Here is a 24,629-nt window from a genome sequence, read left to right as displayed (position 1 = left end):
ACCCTTAAGCAATTTTAGATTTATATAAAAAATCTTCACTCCTTTCCTTGTAGCTTCAAGTAGAAGATTCTTTCATTTCACCAAGTACTCTAGAATGACCTTGCTTATTACCTTCCTTTGTGTCATGTGCTATCCTCGTCGAAATATAAATTAATGATAAATAAATAAGAATAATTTAATTACAATATATTAAATAATATAATTATAATAAAATATGTTACTCATATAATAATAATAATATTAACATATAAAAATGAACTAGATAATCAATAATAGAAATTAGAATGATAAATATAATAATAAGTAAATAGTGGAATCATAGTATAATTTAATCTCGTTTTTTTCTATTAAACTAACAATATAAAATTAATTAATGTTACATAATTCATATGTTATAATACTAACATAATAAAAGAATAAATGAAATAATATTATCTATAGTTAATCACGAGGAGGTGTAATTAAAGAAGAGATGTGTCCATTTGGAAGCAATCACTCCCATGGACAGTATATAAAATGAAACTCAAATCATTTCAGGGATATATCGAAGAAATATATTATAATTTCCCCAAATTTATCTCATGGAATAAGGATAGATAAATGGGTGTAATGTCCCCTCTTCTGGGTTAGGATTGAATGCTTAACCCTGCAACAAATGGTTAGTCCAATATCGAAAATTGCATGTAAAACATATTGGAAACATTGAATTACTAAATATTAATCTAAAATTCTACACAGACTACCCTACCTAATCCCTCGGAAGAGATCTTTCTCAAACCACCTAACCCTTTGATGAGAACTATATCTTGATTAGATGAGTATCATTAAAAGAGCTTCTTCCTTAGGCCTCTTTGGGATCTCTTGGAAAATTTTGCTTGGTCAAGATCCCACCTCTACCAAGTCTCTTATCTCTAACATATGCATATGTTTGACCACTACAATATATATTGTCTCTAAGGATTTGTAACAAATCCTTCTCTGGGTTCCTATTTGGAACCTTAACATTCATTTGAATGCCCTCTAGATTATGAGTTTCATTCTAATGAAAACACGACATTTAAAGTGAACTTTCTCTACCAAGATCCTACTTGGTCTCTATGAATCCTCACTAAGTTTGTAAATTCAACATTTAATATACCTCTGTCAAATAGACCTCTTTGGCACTGTTTTAATGGCTCAAGTCACAGATTTAATCGATTATAATAAAATGATATTGCATATTTCTCTATCACTAGATATCCCATGAACTTGGGCCACCTCTATGAGAACTTTATATCTTGTGGCTCTTTCTTTTACCAATGACCTGTATTACATATTGCGATATGTTTGTTTGTTCTGGGGATGATTGGAATGTTTGTCCTTATCAGTTTGAGTAAGTTACCGATACAAGTGCCCGATTCGTTATGTGGAATCCAGTTGTTCCTCTTGAGTGAATACGTCTGGATATTGACTAATGCTCGATATTTTCACTTCCACTCTGAATATTTAATCCTGCTTCTCAAAAGGGAGGTAATGAGTCCATGTTTGATGTTTTACTGCTCACGTGTTTATATTTGATGTCCCTCTAATGTCCAATGTTCCATGTGTCTGGTTGCGGTTTTGCCGATGATACCTTTCCCTTGGATTCTTCGATGGTTGTTGTATACTCTTATTCGATTCCGTTAATTGTGTGGTGTGCAACTTAGTCCGCAATAGTTGTTTGTGACTACTTGTGGTTGCTAAGTCATTGGATTGGGTTAGTCTTCCTAAGGTGATTCATGCTCTGTCAGCTATGTATGTCTTCTTGGCTCGGTAGTATGATTTCTTGTTTGTTTATTATTACTCGCCATTGTCTTTGTCTAATTGCTCACCTTCATGGGTCTATCACTTTATCGCTCTCCAATATGATGCTATCTAAACTGCTCGCCTTCCACGGTTAATGCAACTTTATCGCTCGATTGTATGATGTCTTGTGTGTGTATTAAACTATTTCATCTGTCTTTTCTCTTCGATTCAATTCTTTCTTATATTCATGTTGCAGTTGAAATGGTTTGCATAGGACTTTGTCTTCTTGCCAAGCATTAGATGTACTAATGTCTAGCATTAGATGTGTCTGGTTGTGGTTTTGCCAACGATACCTTTCCCTTGGATTCTTCGATGGTCATTGTATACTTTGATTCGATTCCTGTAATCGTGTGGTGTCCAGCTTAGTCCACGATAATTCTTTGTAGCTACTTGTGGTTGCTAAGTCACTCGAGTTTCCTTGGGTTAGTCTTCCTAAGGTGATTCATTCTTTGTCAGCTATGCACGTCTTCTCAGCTTGGTAGTATGATTTTTTGTTTGTTTATTCTTACTCGCCATTGTCTTTGTCTAACTGCTCACCTTCACAGGTCTATCACTTTATCGCTCTCCAATATGATGCTATTTGACTGCTCACATTCCATGGGTAATGCAACTTTATCTTTTGATTGTATGATGTCTTGTGTGTGTATTAAACTATTTCATTTGTCTTTTCTCTTTGATTCATTTCTTTCTTATATTCATGTTGCAGTTGAAATGGTTTGCATAGGACTTTGTCTTCTTGCCAAGCGTTAGATGTATTTCTAAATGTGTTGTTGGATTCTTCCTTCAATGTGTCCATTTGCATTCTAATTTGGGATCTGACCGGTGTGTATTTTATTCTTCTTATTACTTCCTCCTTGATGCCCCATTCTTCTTCCCTGCACTTACTCTTATATGAACGAGGTGAATCTATGAGTCGCTGACCAAAAGTCACAAGCTTTTAGTAGTCACTATATATTAAATATTCTTAATTAATTAATTACTATTTATTTACTGTATATTGATCAATCATATGTTTCATGACTTATTAATAAAATCAAGTATTGGTGTAAAATAGATGAATTTCAATATTGACTTATATTTTTAATATTATCTTTTATATTATCAAATATTGAGTTATCATTGATTATTATATCTTATTCATTAGTGTTCTCATTAGTTAGGATTCTTTTGATACTCGATGCTCATTATCATTAACATTATCCATTAACAATATTGATTAATACTTTCATCCACAATATTTATTATGGTTTGATATCATTGACTAAAATATTTAGAGAATTAATTATGTCAATATAGGGTTATCACAGTCCGCCCTTCCCAAATTTGCTTGTCCTCAAGCAATTATTTTCTTCATATTTGATAAGATTGGTGAACAAAATTTTGACTCATTTTTCTTTGCCATTAGAAATTTACCTCTTTAATTATTGTTTAGGGGTTATTACTGAGTTTTCTTGGAGGTATGTTTGTATAATTGAGGTTATCCACTTTTATCAATATATATTCTTGTTGATAATTATACATGTATATATGTTTTCCCATTCTTCAAAATTAGTTTGTATTTTTATTCTACAGGAGGGCAAGATCGTGTTATGATGTTCCTTACTAAGACCTTACTTTATTTACTTTGGAATTTTCCCTTAGATTTAGTTTACACTTAAGAGCAAGAGACATGATCTCCTAAAAATATTTCAAATAATAATATTTAATTAGATCGAGTTATAAATTTGCAATAAATATCCTTTTTATTCCTATTGAATCCTTAATGTCCAACCATAATTATGTTTTCCCCTTTGATTACTTATACTCGATTTCTTTGGTGACTAGGTTATAATTTATGAATCTCTTCCAATGAAATCGTATTGCTTATATTAATATTATCTACCTTATAGAAGCACCTACCTTTGTATATCCCTTTATCATTCTTCTTATTTGATAGAAAAGATATATTGATGATGTATGATTCCCTCTAAGATTCCCATATATGTTGATTTCTTCTTTTATAAGTTCATCTTATTTCAATCCCATGTATATTAATAATGAATAGTTGTAAAACTTTGTTCTTTATCCTTTGGTCTAGTTGTTGTTGATTTTATAATGGCAATTATTTACTATAGTTCTTTCTCTTCTACTTATATAATGGTAATCTTTTATTCATCTCTTATTTGATGATTCCATATTTATCTTCTACCCCATAGGATGGTAGGATTATGCTCTGATACCACTGTAATGTCCCCTCTTCTAGGTCAGGATTGAATGCCAAACCCTACAACAAATGGTTAGTCCAATATCGAAAATTGCATGTAAAACATATTGGAAACATTGAATTAGTAAATATTAATCTAAAGTTCTACCCAAACTACCCCACCTAATCCCTCAAAAGAGATCTTTCTCGAACCACCCAACCCTTTAATGAGAACTATATCTCAATTATATGATTATCATTAAAAGAGCCTCTTCCTTAAGCCTCTTTGGGATCTCTTGGAAAATTTTACTTGGTAGAGATCCCACCTCTACCAAATCTCTTATCTCTGACATATGCATATGTTTGACCACTACAATATTTATTGTCTCTAAGGATTCGTAACAAATCCTTCTCTAGGTTCCTATTTGGAACCTTAACATTCATTTGAATGCCCTCTAGAATCTAGATTATGAGTTTCATTCTAATGAAAATTCGACATTCAAAGTGAATGTTCTCTACCAAGATCCTACTTGGTCTCTATGAATCCTCACTAAGTTTGTAAATTCAACATTTAACATACCTCTCTCGCACTATTTTAATGGCTCAAGTCATAGATTAAATCGAATATAATAACACGATATTGCATATTTCTCTATCACTAGATATCCTGTGAGCTTGGGCTACCTTTATGAGAACTTTATATCTTTCTTGTGGCACTGTCTTTTACTGGTGACCTGTATTATAGATTGTGGTATGTTTATCTGTTCTGGGAATGACTGGAATGTTCGTCCTTATCAGTTTGAGTAAGTTACCGATATAGGTGCCTGATTCCTTATGTGGAATCCACTTGTTCCTGTTGAGTGAATACATCTGGATATCGACTAATGCTTGGTATTCTCACTTCCGCTTTGAGTATTTAATCCCGCTTCTCAAAAGGGAGGTAATGAGTCTATGTTTGATGTTTTAACTGCTAATGTGTTTATATTTGATGTCCCTCTAATGTCTAGCGTTCAATGTGTCTAGTTGCGGTTTTACCGATGATACCTTTCCCTTGGATTCTTCGATGGTCGTTGTATACTCTGATTCAATTCCTTTAATCGTGTGGTGTGCAACTTAGTCCACGATAGTTGTTTGTGACTACTTGTGGTTGCTAAGTCACTGGAGTTTCCTTGGGTTAGTCTTCCTAAGGTGATTCATGCTTTCTTAGCTATGCACGTCTACCTAGCTCAATAGTATGATTTCTTGTCTATTTATTCTTACTCGCCATTGTCTTTGTCTAACTGCTCACTGTCACAAGTCTATCACTTTATCGCTCTCCAATATGATGCTATCTGAACTGCTCACCTTCCACGGGTAATGCAACTTTATCGTTCGATTGTATGATGTCTTGTGTGCGTATAAAACTATTTCATCTGTCTTTTCTCTTCGATTCAATTCTTATATTCATGTTGCAGTTGAAATGGTTTGCATAGGACTTTGTCTTCTTGCCAAGCGACAGATGCATTTCTGAATGTGTTGTTGGATTCTTCCTTCAACGTGTCCATTTGTGTTCTAATTTTGGCTCTGATCGGTATGTATTTTATTCTTCTTATTACTTCCTCCTTGATGCCCCGTTATTCTTCTCTGCTCTTACTCTTATACGAACGAGGTGAATCTATGAGTCGCTGACCAAAAGTCACGAGCTTTTAGCAGTCACTATATATTAAATATTCTTAATTAATTAATTACTATTTATTTATTATATATTGATCAATCATATGTTTCATGACTTATTAATAAAATCAAGTAGTGGTGTAAAATAGATGAATTTCAATATTGACTTATATTTTTTATATTATCAAATACTGAGTTATCATTGATTATTATACCTTATTCGTCAGTGTTCTCATTAGTTAGGATTCTTTCGATACTCGATGCTCAATATCATTAACATTATCCATTAACAATATTGATTGATACTTTCATCCATAATATTTATTTGGTTTGATATCATTGACTAAAATATTTAGAGAATTAATTATGTCAATATAGGGTTATCACAATGGGTCATTACATTTCATGTTGTTGATAGCCTTATGCTTCAAGATCATACTTTCTCGATCATCAAGTGGTAATAGGTCAAAAGGTGTAACCTTTTGTCCAGGAGCCCTCTTAAGGTAAGTCTTGTGAAAATTGTGAATTATTCTATTTCAAAAAGTTCTAGGTCATATGCGATCTCACACCTATTCTCTATATGATTGTGTAAGGTCCATAAAATCTTGGCTCAAGATTTATTGCACCACTCTTCTTGAGGGAAGGTTGTCTATAAGGTACCTCAAATAAATGATGTTGCCGACCTCAAAAGTTCTCTCCGAGTGGTGGTGGTAGACATAGAACTTTTGTGTTGATTTTGGACTGCTTGTAGGTTCTTTGATTTATTCAAAATATGTAGATATTTTGTACCAAATCTATAGCACCAGAAACGTTTCTATTGGAAAGGCTCAAATCTACAAATGAGAATGCATCATAGCCATATAGTGCCTTGATTGGATTTAGACCTGTAAACATATAATGAGTGGAGTGGTAGCACTACTCTCCAAATGGGAGTCACTTACTATATATTATTTTCTGCCCCATAACATATTTGAATATTTCTTCAAGTAGCTTTCAACCATTTTGTGTAAAATCTATGTTTCTCTATCTATTCGAGGATGATAACCAATGCTTGGAGTCAACTTTGTACCTGTCAATTGAAAAAGTTCTTGCCAAAATGAAGTAATGAACTTTTTGTCTCTGAGACCATGTACTCTAAAAATCTCTTTTAAAAAAATCAGCCACCTGTGGAGCCTTATATTTTGAAGATATATCATAAAGATGAACATTATTTCCACAACAAATGAGTGAACTTGTTGTTCCTACAACAAATTATATTCCTTGGCAACCCATGTAGTCTAAACACGTCTTTGAAAACATATCAACTACTTGTGAAGTGTAATGCCCGTTACTAGGACCTAACTCAGTGTGCCTTAAAAATCTTTGTTAGGGTTTGAATAAAGCTTGGGAATTGGAATTGTCACTTTAGTAACTTGATAGAAGCTCTATAGCCAAATTTGTATGACAAGATAAATGAGGTTATAAGCCAATATTACACAAATAGAATTCCAATTTACTACTATAATATTTAACCTGTGGCATTCCCTTGACGTTCTATCCATCCAATTTAATGCCATTTTGGAGCACTAGTTGGGAGACCATACAAGGTGCATTGAGTTGTTCCACCCAGCCTAGGAGCACAAAATTGTAACATTAAAATTAGGGAGCATTCATAATGTGGAGTAGGAAGTAAGGTGTGTATATCGATTACCCCTAATTTTAAATGTCACATTACGGAAAGCGAAAGACGTGTTTAGTGTGGACCCTGATCGGTCTCCAAGTGGGAGATTGTTGATATTGTGGTGACTAATCATGTAGTGGGTGTTGATGTTGTGGCGACTGCTCATGTAGTCGCTGAGTTTTTTTTGTGCTTTTTTCAGGAAAAGGAAAGATGACATTGTAAAAACCCTAAAATGGTCGATTTTAGAGGTTTCCCTAAAATGCTCTTATAAGTGGCTGAGATGCATAATGCATTGTAATGCTGGTGTACGTTTTTGCTGGATAATAGAAAAGTTGAAGGCTGTGTAGGTGTATGTAGCCCAGGTTTTGGGGTGAACCACGTTAAATTTGTGTTATCTGTGTTCATTTTGTTTTTCTTCTTTTGTTTTTGCATATAATTGTTTATTCTTATATTGTTCTGGATCTGTCAAACCCTAACAAGACGAACCTTCAAACATAAACCTCAAATGGACCTAAATTTGATTAGCACCACCCAAACGGATATCAGGGTGTCAACGCTAAATCCACGGGCTTTCAAGGATGTATGCAAAGGGATCTCTTTCTATAGGATGTTCTTTCCCATTATTTGTTATGTGTTTGGTTGAAAGTGCAAGTAAATTGACCAGGTGAAATGCAAGTGATGAAAGAGCATTTATGGAAGTTAAGCACATGCACTAATTAGATTTGAAACATAAAGATGAATGATGACAAATGAAGCACAAAAACTCACCTTGAAGGCCAATTATGGAGGTTAACTTGGATTTGGGAAACTGTTGTCAAGATCTATCAAAACTTGGAACTATACTGGATCTAGAATTAGGAGGCATAAATTTGCAAAACCTAGAAATCTGAAGGCCTGAGGTCAGGGATGACTTCCCAGGTCTAGGTCAGGGATGACTTCCCTACACAAAAACCCAAAAGCTAGGTAAGGGACGACTTGGGTCTAGGTCAAGGTCGACCTTGACCAAATCTACACAAAAACCCAAAAGCTTGGAAGTCAGACATAACATAAAACCTAGTTCTGAATTCCAATTTTTCTACTTCGAAAGCCTTTAGATCTGCAGTTGCACACAAGAAAAATGTTTTTTGTTGTAGGGGATGGGCTTTCCTTAGTCAAGCTCCAATTGAGGAATCAACTCTAAATTCAAACAAAAGTAAGTGAAGGAATGCTAGCATGTAGTAGAAGTGTAATGTCCCCTCGCCCGAGGAGAACTTGATAACTATCTCATAATATTAAAACTTTACAAAAATTAAATAGTAGATAATAATTATATAAACATTATATAATTAGATAAGTTTAAATTATTATTAAAACTAATCTTTTTTTTTTGATAGGTAACATTATTGGTATTATATTGATAATAAAGAGAGATTACAATATTTGAGGTATGGCCATATACCTTACTACCATATATATACCCTTCTCACAGCCATACATTAACATTACAAAAATCTGTAGAGTATTAACACTCTGCAAAAGCTTAGACCGCCGGACCCAAATACAAAACATCAGAGACAAAAAAAAACAAAAAGACGCCTGCATGCTAGTGCCATTTTTCACCATCATCTTGATGCTACTCCTTAAACTAGCGTGCTGCCTCCTCGCATGTGAATGTTGGCGTAGCACGATCATCCAACACCAAAATTCCCTGCCTTACCCGGTGACCCTTGCTATTGCTATCCCCCTCCTCTTCAAGCAGCGAGGCATCCACCCAGACACCCTTTGTCATGGAAGCTCCCCCCTCTTGCTGATTCTTCTTCACGAGTTGATGGCGTAATGGTTGCCCTGGCGCGAGCGTGCTCTTTCTCGGTGCAGCCTTCATGAAGCCCCACTTGCTCTCAGTCGACACCCAAATTCGCCTAACCAAGAAATCCACAACCTTTCTCCAACCCTGCTCTGCCTTTGGAAGATGCACTCCTTGTGGATTTGCGGAGGACCACACTACCAGTGGCTGAACAAACGATTCCCCACCACCAATCAGCCTCCAAGGCTCCACTCCCATCTCATTGCCTACACCCAAAACAACTCGTTCAATTATATCTTCCAGCCCCAAAAGCCACTGCATATCCACACAGGCTGCAACTACATGGTGAACCTCCTCCTTCATTTCACCCACCATCAGTACCAGCACCAAAAACAGAGATGCCAAGTCTAGGTTCGATCGCCGCTTCCAATATGCATCCAGGTACTCCGGCCCAAACATCTGTTGAACTCCCTCTAGGAAATCTGGATCATCAAACACAAATATGTTCTTAAGGCACTGCGTAGTGATCTGGCCCTCGTAAGTCTGCATCTGATTATCAGAGCCCAAAGCAATATTTGCCTCCATTTTTGTCACCTTTGAAAAATCTGAGTTTGGCTTGTCTTCTGCCTGAGTTTAACTTGCTTAGAACTCTTCGGAAACAAGCAACGTCGGAGTATCAAGAAATGAATACACACAAACTGACACGCGCGGAGGATTGGGGATCTCTGCATGCTGTAAAATGATTAATGCGGTCGGGGGTAGGAGTCATGATGCCTTCCCCAAGAAAGCGACCAAGATGTGAAGTTTTTTATGTGTTAAGTTGGCGAAGGCAAAAAAAAGTCTTTCTTTAATCCAATACAAGGTGTCTTAGGTCCTCAAAAATTTCATTCTGAGTTCCCATTGCTGCGTTTGCGCCCATGTTAGCTAGCATGTCCACCACCTTGTTCGCTTCTCGGAATGTATGGGAAACCTTGAAGTCATCAAATTCCACAAGCAATCCTTTGATCTACTGGATATATTTATTGAGATGTCAGGCCTCCATCTTCCCTTTCTTTATGCCATTTATGATGATCTCTGAATCCCCTTCCAAGTGGACTCTTCTAATGCCTAGTTTGGCTCCTAAGACAAGAGCCTCTTTAATTGCATAACATTCAACAACATTGTGCGTGCCATCATGTAGACGTTTTGCCACAAAGGCTAGAGTATTGCCCTTGTAATCTCTTACTACACAACCACACCCCGAGAACCTCGGGTTTCCCCTAGCCAACATGTTATGTTTTAACCCTATCCTTCCTCTAGTGGTGTCCAACAAGCCTATTTAAATTGATCTATTAACAAAAGATAATTAGTAGAAATAAAAATAATAATATAGAAACATTAAATAAATATTAAATAAAGAAATAATATTTATTATTAAATATCTCATAATAATAATAAAAATATGTTAACTATAAACCTAAGTTGCCGATTCGGGTTCCAGTTCGGGCATGGATACGGGGTTTAGGTACGTGGGTACGACAATTTTTTCCTCCTTTGCGGGTTTGGGTTCATCCATGTATGTATGTATGTTGAAAAATTAAAGTTACAAATAAAAAAAAAAGAGTGACACTCATAAATCCATAATGGCCACTAAAATTATATATAAATTAATTGCATTACTGATATAGTTTCAGATTACATGCATTACAAATTGACATCAATCTGAACAGGGTCAACAAACATAACTATGGGCTGGCTTTTACAAATCTATCAACAAAGAAGTACACAGATCTACAAATAAAAAAATCAATTCCTAATCTTAAAATGAATTGAAGTAGATTGCTGTTAACTGCTGTCATAAACTAAGTGCATTACAGAGACCAATTTTGACTTGAATAATATTACCAAGCTGTTTCAAGACACTATCTGAAGCTGATACAAAGAGCATATTGATGAACAAACTCGAAATGCATACATAAACTGACCTATCACCTTGGGATACTTCCTAGGTGCCCATGTTCGTTGTGGGTCCTTCACAGAAGCACCCACAAAGAACCCATGAAGTACCCTAAAGGAACCAGTACCAAAACTGTACTAGTACCAGGACCCGGGCCTAAATAGAGGAATCCGGTAATTGATCTATAAATCCACTATTGAATAATTAATACATACAAATACCTATTATTAAATGCACAATCTGCACTAAGAGCATCTAATGATACATTCTAAAACTTACCATCGTCCAATTCCTAAATATGAATATCAAGTATTCATGATAATATTTTTGTTTGATAAATAACCATAGACAACAGTCAAGATGAAATAATCAGTATTTAGGAAGATAGCCACCGTGGAGAGTTGCGTCTCATCAGAAGATGTGCAAACCATTTCTATCGAAAGGTATAAGAGCATGTTCGAACATAGGGGAAGGAAAATAAGAGTTTTACAAGGAATGATAGAAGGACATGTAATATATGTAACCATACATATAACATATGCAACTGACAAGGGTAATCATTCTTATTCATTCTTTATATTCAAGGAGATAACAACGAGAAGACAATATAGATCCTACGCGACATCAAACTGGAACAAATGACGCTTGCATAGGAAATCTCACAGTTCTATTACGTGCAGAGAATAGTATATGGTACACAAAGAAAATTGAACATACCAAACAGAAAGAAAAGAGATATACAATTGTGAGAAGAGTAAAGGAAGGTCAAATTAGCTAGCAAAGAACTCTATCAAGCGTGACTAGGCACCAAAGGAAGAACACGAGAATTTGAAAGAGGAAAGGTCTTACATATCCAACTAAGGTTTGATGGTTTTTGAATCATCAATTCACTCAAAAAATTCTAAAGCAGTGATTGAATAAAGCTATAGCCTAACGGAACTCAAAGAATGAGAATTAGCATTCAAATAGAGAATAAGTGGACAACTCTAAGGGAAACAAGCAGTATTAGTACGGAGAGGGGATATAAACTCTTAAGGCATTTGATTGGATATTCTAATTACGTTAAACATTGTCCTACGTGACTAAACCTGTGACAAATGTCTAAAGATTCTTAATGCAGACCAATATTAAGGAACTCTGAGCATAGAGGGCATCATTGATAGCAACAGTAAACACTTACCTCCAGCAAATAAGAACCAATAACACTTTCTCCTAACTATTGAGAGGAATTGATTAAGAGTGGAAGAGAAATCACAGTTAGAGTCCACTGGCTTCAAAGGAGACTCATACTCAATAAAGATGATATTAAAACGGAGAGTAGAATGGAGAAAGGCAGGAAAAAAGTTTAGACCGAATAACAAATAATACAGATATTGATGAGGGCACAACCCAAGACAAAATGAACACAACAGGAAAAGGAGAATTTTATTATCAGAAATGATATGTTATTACATGTAGTACAACAAAAATAGACCCAACTACATGCCCTATGGGCTTACAATATTATCATATTCTGGAGAAAAACCCTTCTCACAGTACCTTCTCCCAAATTCCACAATAACTGCCTTTACAATGCAAGAAATGACCTTAAGTAACCCAATTTAGGTTTAGGGTTAGGAATACATTTTAATATATGCCATTTGGCATGCACGGCCAAAGCAGAAGGTTCTAGAAGAACGTCAGAAGTCGGTGCAAAATTAGAAGAATCCATAAATGGTAGTCCAATTTCTGGGAGGCATAACTTTTGATCCAAGACTCTGATTGATGAACTGTTTACATTTTTGTAAAGCTCTTTGAGCACTCTATAGCCCTATGGACCAGCTTCACTTGTCCCCCATTTTTCAGGCCCATATGAGGTTGTTAGGTTCCTCAAACCTGACTTTGAAGCATTCTTAGGAGGTCTCCATGCAACTACAAAATAACCCATTTTCTACACTATCACGTATCTCGAGGTGCTCAAAAACACTAACCCAAAAATCTAATAGTGGAAATAGGAGAGTTGGAATATTTATTTGACCCAAATGGGTATCCATAAACACAAACACATTAAACAGAAACTAACACTAAGTATATTTTTGGGTGATACAAGATTGCCCTTACACCACTGGATGCTCCTGCATTAGATATTCCCATTAGATGGTAGAGAGGGGAAAAAATAGTGCAGAATTAGATTAATAAACAATGGCAAAGTTCAACATAGGACCAACGAATATTGACTTTATTTTAGGAATAATAGGGATCACTAAATATTAAGGTACTACCATTCAAAAAGGATCATACACCATTTTACAAACTAATTATTACACAAGCAATCAAACAAGAATAGTAAAGTCAATTAGCATGTCGGTTGATACGAAGAAGAATTTATGAGTACAAACTGTAGCATAGCCATCAGTGAATAAGTTGTTGGTCAAGGTAAGATATAAAAAACAAAAGACATTCTTGTTAGTGGTGACTCAACAATGTCAAAGCAGGAGGAAGAGGTATAAAATAGATAATTAGAGCTTGTCATAAGAGTTAGAATTCTGTATCTTATATATTAAGTTCTTCAAGAAAAAGTTCTCAATGTACCAAACCACACTAAGGAGAGCTAAAAGGTCTCAAAAAGTGCTTCCATTTTAAGACTATACATTTAGCCCCCACTTTAGCGAGAGTATGAGGCAAGCCATATGCATGGTAAAGGAATAGAGAGACGATGATTGAGGCAGTGAATTGCAAATAATTAAGACATCACTAAGCCTAAGGACATAAACTCCCAAAGTACGGATCCTAACTCCACACCCATGCACAAAAGCACAAAAAAAAAAGATACAAAAGGGGTTAGTATAAAAAAATCCAAATGAACTAGTGGAAGAGGTCTCGATTTGAAACGCCTCACCCACTAATATCATATCTGGAAATCTATTACAAAAGCATAAGTGCTTGCATAGGAAAAACAAGAGCATCACTAAAGATGATATAAACTCCATGATCTAATCCTACTAGCATGAAAGAGCACGCACCCGTGCGAGAGAGAGGTGATTTCCTCGCCTAGTAAGATTTGTATGTCTTACCTTGAATCACCAAGTGGATAGATTTGCAGAGTCTAATGGGTTTGTGTGCCCAATAATCAATCCAATAAAGACAAGAGTGTAGGATCAAATGGTCTAGCGGGGTTGTATGTCTGATAGTCAAACCTACAAAACTTTGCGTCTTCTGGCAGCTTTACATGTGTACACCCCCATGATATAGCACTCCTATATCATGAGGATGTGCTAGGATAGGTCAAATGGTTTAGCAAGTTATGTTATACTAGTCAAGCAATCCAAAATGTGAAAAAGGGAGAGTAACTAGAGCTATCAAGTCGTGTTATGCTAGTGTACTCTATTTTTCATGATTGAAATGACCAAACAAAGGAATGTTCAATTTGTGCACCATCAGATTTGCTTGAAGTAGGTAAGCTCTTCACCGAGGGGCTAAGCGCTGATATCAATTGTTGAATAGGCCGAATAACTAAGAGGAGGGTGATTTAGTTATTTCCAGACTTCATAAAACGTTTTTTTCTTCTGATGGTGAAATTATAAATAACAATACCAACTTCTAATCTATCAGTTAAACATGTTAAACATCCACCAATAATGTAAACATGAAAATCCAGAAACACTAACATAGAGAACCCAAGATTTACGTGGAAAACCAAATTGGGAAAAACCATGAAGAAGCTAATTCTCATGAAATGAGCATCTGTTAGGGTGACTTTGGTTAAGATGATTTTTACAAAGGCTTACTAATGGTTTTGCTTACTGCAGGTTGGTTCATTGTCGATCAGCTCAGCGTCTGTCGAGATAACTACTCTTAAATATGAAAATAGCTGATTGCCAATACAAAAAGACTCTCTGCCAGTACAAATAGGTTCACTGCTAGAGAATATGAAAAGAGATTGAATCTACCATGGAGATCACTGTTAACACACATTGCAACATAGAAATGATATATCTGTATGATATTGATTTTATCCACACACACTATCATCAACACATAGATCTCTTTTAATTAGATTCACAATCACTTTGCACATAAATAACACAAGCTACATGAACAATTGAAATCCTCTCTTTTCTTATACTGTTCGATGCCATCAACCATGTGGGCCAAAACAATGAGAAATAGGTCACATTGAGACATCCTGCAGTGGTAAGAAATGAATGTGGACTACCTCGATCAACGCTACATGCCTCACACATGCTAATGCGCAATACCTTTTTCAAAGCACTAGGTTCCAACAAGTAAACTGGCAATGCTACATGATAGCTGTTGTGACTGAAATGAACAGACTTTAAACATAATTGACCCAAAGAGACAATCCACGCTATGTTGCACACATAATAGAACCACCACTGAAAAGTGTTAGTTTTAAGGATCTTTGATAGAGAGAATACTATTATATCAGAATGGAACAATTGCAACTATCCTTGATATCTTAGACTGTAGAAGGAATAATGCAAACTTGTGTCTTTGTGTGTCAATTAATATAATCTTTAGATTCAGTCGTTGTCCAGTAATCTTCAGTATTGTTCACCAATGGAGTATCAATGATATTAATCATAATAACCTACAGAGAAGAGAAGTAGATCATTGGGACTTGTATGCCTTAGATTGATATTAATCCCAGTGATCTCTTGGCACATATATACAAAGATGAAGAGTCACGTCTCCGTACAGACATGACTCTACGTGACCAAAGGACACGTAGGGTCATGCCTCTATGTAGGCATGACTAACTATTATTTTAAACATAACAAATGTTTACTGATCATCACATAGTATATTCCATTTGCAATTGACAATATATATAACATGTTACTTTGTAATCGGTGGTAGATACAAAGCCCCGATAATCTTCAAGACATAAGCCCGATACACATGAAGTTTATCTTGTGAATATTTAAAGACACACACACACACACACACACACACACACACACACACACACACACATATATATATTTCACTAGTTAATAAACAAAATTCATTAAATCATGATTTCAAGTATACAATATTACTTCAACTGATGCTATACATCAACACTCCCTTTTAGCAAAGGAAATAGGCCTATCGCTTGCAAGATCGTCACCTTACAAAGGATTACCTTCTGAATATGTATGTCCATGAAAGATCGTAACCTTTCATTACATATCGGATGCAACTAAACAACCATAGAAGCATAAACACACATAAATTGAAAATTTAAATTCAATATCCAATCTTACAATTTATTCATACCAAGTTTTCCTCTGAAGTATTCCAACTTCACTTTAGCAAGAGGCTTGGTAAAGATGTTCGTTGTTTGCTCATTAGTACTGATGTACTCTAGTTTGATAACACTTCGATCTGCCATATCTCTAATGTAGTGATAATGAATTTCAATATGCTTAGAGTGATTGTGGAAAACTGGATTAGCTGAAAGCTTGATACAATTTTGATTGTTGCAATAAATCACAGTGGGTTTCAAAGGCCTTTTGAACAAATCATCTAGCAACTTCTGTAACCATACAACTTCTTTGGCTCCCAAAGAAGAGGCAATGTATTCTTCTTCAGTAAAACTTAATGCAACTGAGGATTGTTTTTTGCTGAACCAAGAAATCATTCCAGATCCAAGGCTGAAGCAACATCCAGAAGTACTCTTATGTTCAGTAGAGCTGCCTTTCCAATCAGAATCTGAATATCTATGAAGATTGATGTCTACTTGATCATATATGATTCCCATGCCAATAGTGCCTTTTAGATATCTCAAGATGTATTTAGCTGCATGTAGATGTATCTTCTTCGGTGTACACATAAACTGGCTTAAGGTGTTAGTAGCATAACATATGTTAGGACAAATATTCACTAAATACATTAAGGATCCAATAATCTGCCTATTGTAAGTAGGATCCGTAGATTCAAAATTGATCATATCATCCTTCAACTTGTGTAGTTTGACTTCCATAGGAGTAGTAGCTGGTTTACATTCCATCATCTCAAATTTTGTCAAAATATCAACAGTATATTTTCCCTGGTTGGGAAAAATGTAGTTACCCTTTTGTCAGACTTCCAGTCCTAGGAAGTAGTGGAGAAGACCTAGATCTTTCGTATCAAACTTTGCTGTTAGTTCTTGTTTGCACTTCTTTATAAGATGTTCTTCACCTAGTATCAACGAATCATCAACATATAATACAAGAATAATTATGTCATCACCATCTATTTTGAAGTATAAGTTAGGATCAACTTCATTTTTAGAGTACCCTAACTTTGTTAGATAGTTGTCTATTCTTTCGGACCACACTCTGGGAGCTTGTTTAAGACCATACAGTGCTTTCTTTAACTTACACATGAGATTTTCTATCATGAGTGTAGAACCCTTCTGGTTGCTCAATATAAACTTCTTCAATTTTACTATTTAGGAATGTTGTTTTAATATCTATTTGATGAGCTTTCCATCCTTTGGATGTTGAGATAGCCAAGATAGTTCTAATTGAAGTGTGTCTAGCAACTGGAGCAAATGTTTTTTCATAATCGATACCTTCTTTCCGTGAGAAACCTCGTGCTACAAATTTGGCTTTGTATTTTTCAATGTTGTCATCAGATGCATGCTTGATTTTGAACAACCACTTATAAGAAACATCTGTTTGTTTTTAGTTCTGGGTACAACATCCCATACATCATTTTTTAGTATAGAATTATATTCTTCAATCATTTCTTCTTTCCAAGGTTTGCTTGATAAGGCTTCTTCAACATTTGAAGGTTTTGGTTTTATAAGTCTAGTTAATAATGCTACATAACATGACTAGTTTCTTGTTCTTTCACTTTCTCAAATTACTTCATTAGGTTCAACATAATTCTCTTCTATCATTTTCTTAGCCCAAAGTGGCCTCTTTTTATTGTTAACATTTTCAGTATCCTCGAGATTTGATGTAGTGGTAGAAGAAGGTTCAATATCATTCTTCCTCAATTTTTGCTGAGTGATTTTCATCTATTTCAGTGATAGGTTTTATAAGTGATTCATCACTATTTTTAGAAAGATTGAAGGTGATATCTTCTTCAAATTTTACATCTCTACTAATCTCAATTGTTCTTTGACCCGGAACAAAAACCCTGTAGCCTTTGGTTGTCACTGTATCCAATAAGTATCCCCTTCTTTCCAGATGGTTCTAGTTTTGTTCTTTTCTCTTTAGGAATGTGAATATAAACAAGACACCCAAATATTCTTAGGTGACTTAGATCTGGTTTGATACCTGTAAATACTTCTTTAGGAGTGGTGTTCTCTAATACTGAGTGTGGACATTTGTTTTGAATGTAAACTACAATGTTAGATGCTTCAGCCCAGAAAGAAGTATGAAGGTTTTGCTCGTGCATCATTGCTCTGTCTGATTCAACAATTGATCTATTTTTATGTCTGCAACTCCATTCTGTTGAGGATTATATGGGACAGAAAACTCCTCTTAATCCCAACAGTAATGCAAAAATCTTTGAAAAGTTCAAAGATGTATTCACCTCCATTGTCTGACCTTAGTATTTTTATTTTCTGTCCTGACTGGTTTTCAACTAGAGCTTTGAATTCCTTGAATTTTGATAATACTTCAATTGATTCCTTCTGTTTTAGGAAGTAGATCCAAGTTCTTCTAGAATAGTCATCAATAAAAATTACATAAAAGGGACACCCATTTAGGGAAGGTACATACATAGGACCACAAAGGCCAGTGTGGATAAGTTCAAGAATAGATTTTGATTTGTGAACACTTTTAGGAAACGATTGCTTAGTGTTTTTGCCTAAGGCACATCCTTTGCAAATGTTTTAAGTGATCAGTTTTCAGACTAGATAATCCATTTACAATTTTTCCTATAGATGATAATGCGTGATAGTGAAGATGATCTAGCCTCCTATACCAAATTTTGGTAGAATTTGAAGTTTCATGACTTAGGGCTAAATTTTGATTATTACAAAGTTTATATAGACTTCCGTCTCTAAATCTAATAGAAATAACTTTCTTGATATTAGAGTTCTTTGGCCAAGATAGAACTTTGTCCTCTTGAAAGGTGACTTTGAATCTTTGATCAACAAGACTAGAAATAGAGACCAAATTCCTTTTTATACTAGGTACATATAAAACATTTTTGAGTTGGAGAGTAATCTCTGAATTTAGGTGAATTGAGCAAGAGCCAATACCTTTGATCAGATGAGTAGAATTATCTCCAATGGTGACTTCTTTTGAGGAGTATTCTGAGAAGCTTTCAAATTTGTCTCTAAATCCTATTATATGCCGAGATGATCCACTGTCTATAATCCAAGCATTTTTGTTTGAGTTTAATTCACTTGAAAGAGCTAAATAAAATGCAAAGTTTTCTTTTTCTTCTTTCTCTACTTTCTTTTCTTTGACTTCTGCTAACGCTGCTTGAATTCTCTTTCGTTCAGGGAAAAAGTTGTGTGAGTGACCAATTTTGTCACATTTGAAATATTTTACTTTAGACCAATCGCATTTCTTATATACTTGGTCAAATTCCTTCTTATTATGTTTGAATTTTCTTTTCTTGTTTGAATTTGCATGAAGAGCTTGAATGTCTCCCTCTTGATTTATACTTAATCCTCTTGAGACTAATCTTGATTCTTCTTGTGTGCATTCATTTTTGAGTAATTCAAATTTAGGAAGCTCAGGTCGGGAGCTTAGACCTCGAATAAATGTTTCCAAAGATAGAGGACGTCCTCTTAATGCTATCATGCTAAGTTCTTTGTCATCAACTCGATTTTCAATTGCTGCAAATTGATCTTTTAATTCAGAAATTCTTAGAAAATAGGACGTAATTGACTCCCCATTATTTATCTTTATGTATAGTAGATCTTGTTTTAGGGTTAGCAATCTACTAGTATTGTTGATTTCAAACATGTCGTTAATAGTAGAGAACATCTCAAATGCAGTCTTAAGACTAGATATAGAAGGAAAAATATGATCCTTCACAGAGTCTGATAATTTTCATAGCCTTGTGTCTTTTCCATGTCATTTTATCTGGATCATTTTCAGGCATGGATTTGTTTGATTCCATGTACTTTTGTAATTCCATTTCTCTTAATATTATCATGACTCGAATTTTCCATGATGAAAAGTTTGATGCTTCTTCAAGTCTATCCTCTAATCTTACGTGATTAACCATTTTGATTTTGAGGATATAATTTAAATTTTATAAATCTGAGATTTTAGATTTAATTCTGAATAATAGAGTTTCTTATCAGAATGGCTCTGATACTATGTTAGTTTTAAGGATCTCTGATAGAGAGAAAACTATTATATCAGAATGGAATAATTGCAACTATCCTTACTTGATATCTTAGACTATAGAAGGAATGATGCAAACCTGTGTCTTTGTATGTCAGTTAATATAATCTTCAGGTTCAGTCACTGTCCAGTAATCTTCGGTATTGTTCACCAATGGAGTATCAATGATATTAATCATAATAACCTGCAGAGAAGAGAAGTAGATCCCTAGGACTTGTATGCCTTATATTGATATTAATCTCAGTGATCTCTTGGCACATATATACAAAGATGAAGAGTCACATCTCCGTAGAGACATGACTCTACGTGACCAAAGGTCACGTAGGGTCATGCCTCTACGTAGGCATGACTAACTATTATTTTAAACATAACAGATGTTTACCGATCATCACATAATGTATTCCATTTGCAATCGGCAATATATATAACATGTTACTTTGTAATCGGTGGCAGATACAAAGCCCCGTTAATCTTCAAGACATAAGCCCAATACACATGAAGTTTATCTTGTGAATATATATATATATATTTCACTAGTTAATAAACAGAATTCATTGAATCATGATTTCAAGTATACAATATTACTTCAACTGATGCTATAGGTCAACAAAAAGGAATAAGAGTAAACATCTGAAACATTTTTTTTGGTCAACACTTCCATCGAGCACAGGCTATCAGTACAGTCCAACTGATATTCCAAGAATATCGGTACACTCAAATCGATACAACCCTAAACATGAACATGCATATGATATGTTGACATGAATGAAAACCAGTTGCCACTTGAAAATTTTCAGACTTTAAACATACTACTACAGATTCTACATTTTTTCAGGTATATCTTTGTGAGCTTGCATCTAAGAATTCTGATAGAAGGATTCTCTCAGTATGCTTTGATGGATGCCTGTAATTTGTTATCAAAACTCTGATTTTAACTCATGCAAGAAGCAACTGGCAAAGGTTGTGAAATTTAGCATTTCACCTGGTTAGTGCATTTGCTCAAAAGTTGCTAAGAGGTGGTTATAAGTTTCTTGAAACCAAACTTTTAAATCCAAATTCATAAAGAGGTCAAGGTTCGTCGTTAAAGATTGTGAAAATTTTGGTTTTGAAAATCCACATGCAAAGAGTCAAGGTTTTGACTCCAAAAATGCTAAAGGTTAAGCCTTCGACTGGAAATATGCAAATGGTTAGGAAATGTCAAAAGTTTGTGTTTGAGCAAAACTTTTGCAAAAGGTTTATGGGGAAAATGCTTTAAATTTTTTTAATTTTGGCCCTTCTAAAATCTAGGCAACAATTCTGAACCTGTCAAATATTTAGATTGTAAAATATATGTTTAGTGTTTCAAAATTCAAATAGATCTAACCAAAATACCTCTCAATATCTTCTACTTTTGGTTAGCATCATGGGTAGAACATAAAGATGTTTGACTGCCTTTAGTTTATGACAAGCTATGTTCAGTGATCAACTCAGTAACTGTAGTAGTCCGAGTAGGAAAATGCTTAAATGCTTGGCCAGATATTTATTGGAATATATGCATTTATTACTCTTTTAGTTTCTGATAAGCTATGCTCATGGATCGACTCAATAACAACTGTAGCTCCAATAGTAAATGCTTACGTGATTATTGTCAAATCTGTAAATAGCTATTGTTGTTTTAACACTGGTTCAATTTCTATAAAATACATGGGAAGTCAATAATATGAAAATTTTCTATTTTCAATATTTAAGCTTCTACCTGATCAAATTAATGAATTGTAAATGACAAGCCTCATGGAATAATTTAACTCTATATCGCACTTTTGTAGTGTACATATATAGAGGAGAGGACCCAGTACTTGAACGCGTTCCAATAGTTGTGATAGGAGTTGTTCACTTGATACCTACACTTATTGACTTAATGTCCAATTTTTTTGACAACATTGTACCAATACTTGTGACTTTAAAGTTGTTAGTACAATGCTGACTACTCAAAATTGAATAAAATGTACCCTTAGTTATAAAAATTAACCAATGATGTGATGCCACATCAGCTGTTCAACTATGGGTACCCTTTATGCACAACCATTGGTCTCACATTTTTTTTGGGCTGTTTTGGACAACTTGGCAAAAAAATGCTGATGTGGCATCATAACGGGTGATGTGGACTTGAAACCTTAGTTATAAGTAGACCACTCGCCAAGTAAGCTGCTGTAAAAAACTGGGAGCGATTTGAAATTTTTACATAGGATTTTGATAAGCACGAAGTTAGGGTGTTCAAGTACTGGGTCCTCTCCCCTAGTAATTCGCATTATTTTCATTCTCTATAGCACGGGCTTCTCAACTTACTTTTTCCTTTACTCGGACTGGGAAGACCTGTAAACTCCTGTAGCTTGGAATAAATGCCACCTTTCTTGTTGATTACAATTGGCTTTTGTATATGTATCTGAATTGGGGATTTGATAGTGCTATCTGTTTTAACACCTAACATATCTCCAGTGCCTTGTGCATGGGGCGTGGACTGAAATATTTGAATTAAATTTAATTGGCAAATAAGAGCTACCTAGGCAATTCCAATTGGTTCCCTTCAAAAGTTAAGGTGGAATTTCAACTCGAGTCATAACTTTTACTGATACATTGGAATTGAAGATTGGACGTGTGGTTGATATTTGAGTATGAATCTCTCTTTTTTCTGTTGCTTAGACTTGGACTACCCCAGGGATCTAAATTAACAGGTTTGTTTATATTTTTGCAGTTGAAGACAGCTGCTGACATCTGTGTTCAGTATGACCTAGAACGGAATCAGAGGCCCTGAGAGTTGTAGTTACAGAAGGCTTTGATTTATTCATGGATATAAAAATTGCACTTTTAAGGAGTCTGCCATTAATTATAGAAGACAATGAAAGCCTCACGATATACAAATGTTGACTGTGAAAATATCAGGTTTCATGTACCATATTTAATATTAGTTTTGTTCATTACATGTGTGAGTCTATATGATTCTGCAATGAACTGTTTGCTTTGATGTTAGCCTAAACATTTGACTATAAAAAAAAAAGGCAATTTAAGCCTGTTCAGTGAATAGAAGCCAAGCATAACAATGGCAATCAAATTCTGCTTCACAAGATGCAATTTCGTCTCTTTCAATCGTGTCTTAATCTGTTATCTCTCGAGCAAAGTTTATTCTCAAGCTTGTTCATGTGCTGACTTACATAAATAAAGTGAGAACATAGTGCGATTGTCCAAGGCGGTAAAAAATGGCCTCGAAAAGCAATTCATGTTCTGTAGAAGTAAGCACTCAAAAGCACCACCTCGCAAAACGCATCTTTGAATTTGATGGACTTTCCTAATGATTCTTCTTCATAAACCTAGGGCACACTTAGAAGGAAAAACCAAATTAATATTATTAATTTTGGAAAAACAAAATAAATCCTTCCTTACAAGTGAAGGCTTTAATTCCTTCAATGGTTGGGTTGAATACCTAATCTTATTAGTTGTAGGATCTTTGGGAGTTATTGCACATAAGTGACCATTTACGTTCTTTTGGGCTCGAGTGTTATACCAATGCGGTGCTTCTTATATTGCATGGTGCTGATTTCTACACAACTAGGACAACTCTAAGATTAATCATCACCTAACATGATGCTCAAAATATATCTAAACTCATGATCTCAAAAAGCAGCAGAAACCTATTAAATGAATTAAATGTACATAGGTATTTGAAATCATACCCAATGTAAGTATGATAGCAAGCCTTTTATGCTATTTGATTTAAGCATTTTGTCATTATAAAGAATATTGTTGGATTGGCCTCTCTATCTTTAATTGAATTTGTAGTCTCATAACACGTGATAATCATGGGAAAGTTTTGTTGATAGGTTGTATTTATTAGTTCATGAAACACTAAGCTCTTATTACATAAGCTAGAGAGTTGTTAAAGTTAATGAATAGATTAACCCTTAACTTCTATATGCTTGGCAAAATAACAATGCCTAATTGAAAATGTTAATTGTGTTCGAGTTGGATAGTACTAGGATGGGTGACTATGTGGGAAGTCTCGGTGCTTCACTTCTATGAGAATCACCTATGTGCAATGATTGCTAAGTGTTCAATTCATTCTCATGAGAGATGGGTTCGTGTGAACCACTACTTATGAAACACAGGTCGATGAGTTTGACTAAAAAAACTACATAGTTGAATCCTAATAATAATATCACAATGAGAATGCTTCTTCTAAATTTGAATAAGAGATTAAGGAACTTCTTTTCCTTGTTAAGTATTTCTATGACAAAATTGCACTATTTTCCTAGAAATGTATCCTTATCTTT

General features: G+C 34.8%; 1 protein-coding gene across 3 annotated transcripts in view; it reads left to right on the top strand.

The window, feature by feature from the left end:
- LOC149579581 (putative CDP-diacylglycerol--inositol 3-phosphatidyltransferase 2) overlaps positions 1-23,426 on the top strand; it is a 170,077-nt gene extending 146,651 nt beyond the window's left edge. For all 3 annotated transcript variants that reach the window (XM_089786007.1, XM_089786015.1, XM_089786014.1), the window contains one exon: positions 23,057-23,426. In XM_089786007.1, the coding sequence (XP_089642133.1) occupies positions 23,057-23,116 (60 nt within the window). In that variant the 3' untranslated portion in view covers positions 23,117-23,426. The remainder of the gene's footprint in view (positions 1-23,056) is intronic.
- The last annotated feature ends 1,203 nt before the right edge of the window (positions 23,427-24,629 follow it).

The sequence above is a fragment of the Cupressus sempervirens genome, chromosome 1 (genome assembly GCF_028749045.1).
Source record: "Cupressus sempervirens isolate cs-2001-9-10 chromosome 1, ASM2874904v1, whole genome shotgun sequence".
NCBI lineage: Eukaryota > Viridiplantae > Streptophyta > Pinopsida > Cupressales > Cupressaceae > Cupressus > Cupressus sempervirens.
The sequence above is the reverse complement of the archived record's forward strand: the minus strand, read 5'-3'. Positions and strand labels throughout refer to the sequence as shown.